This window comes from Aplysia californica, unplaced genomic scaffold (assembly GCF_000002075.1).
Source record: "Aplysia californica isolate F4 #8 unplaced genomic scaffold, AplCal3.0 scaffold00587, whole genome shotgun sequence".
Taxonomy (NCBI): domain Eukaryota; kingdom Metazoa; phylum Mollusca; class Gastropoda; order Aplysiida; family Aplysiidae; genus Aplysia; species Aplysia californica.
This window is the reverse complement of record NW_004797857.1, coordinates 357736-362086: the sequence shown is the minus strand read 5'-3', so window position 1 is coordinate 362086 and position 4351 is coordinate 357736. Positions and strand designations below refer to the sequence as shown.

The window sequence follows — 4351 nt, the reverse complement described above, 5'->3', positions numbered from 1 at the left end:
GAGAGAGAGAGAGAGAGAGAGAGAGAGAGAGAGACAGAGACAGAGACAGAGAGAGACAGAGACAGAGAGAGAGAGAGAGAGAGCGCGCTCATCCTAAGAATAAACCCAAACTAAGAAAAGGCCTTTATCAGGCTTTCAGGTTACTTTGGCTGCTGTTTAAAACCCCAATAGGGTTTATACTTCTAATTACTTCTAGTCTGGCGTTATATAACTCGGTAATCTTGTAAACGTCAGCTGAGCAACAAGGTATTTAATGATGGTGACTGTCACCTGTTTCCATTGCTGTGTTCGTCTGCTAGTGCCCCGTTGGTGCCCCACTTATGCCACAATATAGGCCTCCATTTTTCCCGATCTCTGCTCTGACGAATCGCTTCCCAAAGTAGTAGATCATTGTCGGTTTTTACGTTGTCAGCCGACAAGTGCAAAAAAAGTCTAGTTTCTACCTTGTCTTTTTTTCTTCTGTTCAGGGTACCTTTATTCTACTCCGGAGCTGTAATGAGTCAGCATTTTAAAATGTTCGTTCTTCAAAATGACCCTCATCGTTCAGTAGGTCTTTTGTCAAACCAAAAGACAGAGAATATGTATTCTCAAGTATGCTGTCTCTGTGTTTTCGTACTGTGAAGAATTACAACGACGATGACACTCAAACATTATTATGTCGTGAGGCCAAAAGGAGGCAGAGCATATCATGTATCGACATCAACTAATATTGCTGTTTGCAAGGAAAAAAAACTACAACAACAAAACCCAAAACATAACAAACCAACCAAAACAAAAAAACAACCCGCACCCACAAATTTTTATCTAGTTGAAATAATACACCGCAGTCAAATTTTCAAGCTCCTTTGCCGCATTTTTTGGCACAGCTTCGTACTCAAAAGGTAATGCACTTCTAACCTGGCCTCTTGTAACTCGTGTACTCTTACGCCACCTGTGAAGAAAGACTTTTTGTACGAACTTGACTGACTTGCAAAAATATAAGACAGTTTCAAACCTGTACTTTGTTCCTTTTCATATATACCCACAACTCCTTAAGAACGTGGCAGACACATTTATGTCCGACCAGCAGCAGACAAAAGGCAACAACGTGACACATTTTGAACAATCATACACAGATCAGACCCACGAATTTGTATATTTCATTGAAGACACATTGTTGCAGGCTTTTTAATTTAAAGTCTCAGATTAAGAAAACAGAACTGACAAATATGTATAAATGTCATGCTTCTTATTCTTTTAATGCCTCCAAACAGCGGGCTTTCAAGCGTTGTCGTAGATCCATTGCAAAATGCGCAAGGCCAAAAGGAGACAGCGTATAATTTTGTCATCATACATTGACAACAACTTACAAAACAAACGCACACAAATCCAATTGAAATATCCCACAATCATCCTTGCTAAGTTTTAAGCTTCTTTGACTGCATTTCAGATCCCTAATGGATCTATAATTCAAACTTTCTCTCACTAACAAAAAAAATCTTCTTTATTTTGAACTTCTTTTTGTTGCCCTTTTCCCTCGTGTTGGGCCCTGCCGAGACAGCAATTTCGTATGTTCCATCTCTTTTTAATGACCTTCCTGTTCAGTAGGTCGTTGTCTTTAGTCGATCCATTCTCTAAAATGTACCCCTTAGGTTCGTTGTCTGAGTCTTTTAGAACCATTAAGAATCATAACGAGCACTTCAGGCTTTTGCGAAGGGGCGAAAGGAAGATAGAGCATGGTATCACTATCATGCTCTGGCTTGTCGTGACCCAACTTTTGCACTCAGCTCCAAATTGCAGCATGTTTTATCATGACCCTGACCTCAGTCTCCAGAAAATATAAAACTTTGACTGAAATAATTTCCTTTTCTTTTAAAAAGAAACTCATTTTGTTCCCCTGCAAATACACGAAGATACACGGGTTATTGTCAACCGACACCGCCCCACCCTTGCCCCATTTTCCTCCTCCCCTCCCCCTCACCCTCCCTCGTAAAAAAACTAACCAAAACCGCTATCCCCGTCGCTTGAGCTGCCACCCACTTACATAACATCTTCCCCTTTTTAACCGTGGGTCTCGAATATGGGCATGTTACATTATCTTATCGTTCCGGCTCTTAGAGAAAAGTATGAGACAGAGCTAAGTGCTCTCGCTCGTCGCTCAAACCAGTTGTATAATTTCCTGCGAAGTGCGAGGAGTAACATATGATTGTATCACGAGTGGGACATGTGATGAGGGAGGAAGGGGGAATAATAATATGTCGCCCTTTGTACCACAAGTGAAGGGGAACGCGCATTATAGTCCCGAGGCGTGAGGTTTCATTTTTATTTCCCTCTCCGTGCGTTCAGTGTCTTCCATCCAGCTCTTGTCAGTGCAGATCTGGTATCCGAAGGTCCTATGATAGTTTAAATTGGATCTACTTGTGTCTAGTCAGTTAGTCGATAGACAGTTACAAAACAAAGCTAGTTAGATCTGAGTGGTGAGTATCAGATAACTATGAACCGGTGGAGACCTCGTGGAACTATCTCGGAGCGGACAAACACTCTAAAAATACAACGAGCCGCTGTTCTACGTGCCAACATGTATGCATATTTGTGTGGTATTTATTCGTCTTGCTCTGTAAGTCTTGATTAAGCTAGTGAAAGAGGCAAGTGAGTCAAAAATCTACTCACTTTTAACCGAACTTGTGCTATCATAGAGGTCAAAGCATCGAAGTTGAGACGACGTGTCAGAACCTCAGTCATTGTCTGAGATTTTCTGTATGCCATGTTGTGTGTGCATAGATAGAAAGACCGATAGATAGATTATTGTCCACCCACTATGATAGAATTGAAAGAATTCGAAAATTCTAACTAATCTGAAAGTAGAATGAATTGAATTTTTTTCTTTCATTTACAGATTTCCAGTAGTGACCGCAAACAACCCTAAATAGTGAGAAAATGGAGCGTGAAGAAAGAAACAGTGACAGAGATACACCAGTCCCAAGTTCCGATGGGACAAGACGCCCTCTTTCAAAGACAGATTCCCCAGAAATGTTGGATAATATCCAGATTTCTTATCAGGATCAGGACGAAGCTTCTACTGCCACTCTCAGAGATTTTCTACCCCAAGATGAAGGACATGGGGAAAAGCGCGCAGAAGAAAGAGCAGGAAGCCCCAACTCGACTGTACGTGAGCCAGGACACGCCGACAGCATGATGCCACAAACGTCTCCAGATGGAAAATTCCCAAAAGACCTTTCCGATACTTCTCAAACTTCGATCCCAAACGCCACATCTACGTCGGGCCAGAACGACGAGTCGCACACCTTCCCGTTCTCCACGACTCGCGCGTGGCTCACCCTCGGAACCGTCCTTGTGCTCAACATCATCACATTTATCTCGCTTAGTTCAATTTGCACTCAGTATTTTTCCTATCGTATCGCGAGGGACAGCTACAACACCAGCCTGAACTCTTCATCAGAACAGGGCAGCAGCTGCAGCAATGCCACCGAGGAAGTGGAAGGGATACAAAACGAGGTTCAGAAAGAGGCGGCGAAGATCAGTTTGTATTCTTCGCTGGCGTCTGGTATCCCTGCCGTCGTCACAAACGCCCTGCTGGGCTCGTACTCAGACTACGTTGGCAGAAAGCCTATCATTGCAGCCGCTGTAACAGGTACGCTAACTGGAATATAAACATGTTGTTATACACAGTAGAATTATAAATGGACTGATTTATCAATGTCATGCTATACTGTTCCGGGACAACGAAGGGGGAACTGCTGCCTTTTCTTTCCTCATCCTTACTATTGTCATTTTTCCTCAACTTGTTTTGTATGTTTGTCACTCTCTTGTGAACTGCTATTTCATGGGTGCCTTGATAGTCGAAGCAGACTTTGTGTTGTTGAGGCTAGAGTGGTGAGCAGAGTAAGCCTGATTCCACGTTTGGACATCTCTGCTGACATCCACCCCTTGGCGCTCATATGACCTTATGCAGTTGCGAGCGCTGTAAAACCTTACTAAACTACTAAACCAAAATTTCCAAACTCTTTCAGCATTTCGCTATCTAGGGCCTCATCGGGAAATTAATATCTTAAATTAAAGATGCAGCAAGAAGGGTGCTCCCTAAACCAGATCTGTGGTGTGCTCGATGACTCAATGATACTTTTAACTATAACACAACTTGAAAAATATAATAAATTACCATAGAGCTGGGGACAGTGCTTATTATTTATTAACAGGTGGTGGTTAGTTGGGAAACAACGTAGACGTGATTAAGTAGGCACTTGGTGTGTTTGTGTGTGTACGTATGTGTGTGTGTATAATTTGTGTGTGTAAGCGAGATTGTGTCGGTATTTGTGTGGGTGTGTGTGTGTATGTGTGTGTGTGTGTGTGT

General features: G+C 42.5%; 1 protein-coding gene across 3 annotated transcripts in view; it reads left to right on the top strand.

Annotated features, from left to right (window-relative positions):
• Positions 1-4351, top strand: part of LOC101853030 (proton-coupled folate transporter) — a 46998-nt gene that overhangs the window by 27268 nt on the left and 15379 nt on the right. For 2 of the 3 annotated variants that reach the window (XM_005107233.3, XM_005107231.3), the window contains one exon: positions 2876-3631. In XM_005107233.3, coding sequence (XP_005107290.1) covers positions 2917-3631 — 715 coding nt within the window. In that variant the 5' untranslated portion in view covers positions 2876-2916. Of the gene's footprint in view, positions 1-2325; positions 2560-2875; positions 3632-4351 lie in introns of those variants that run through there. The other variant, XM_035972132.1, reaches the window with a different exon arrangement.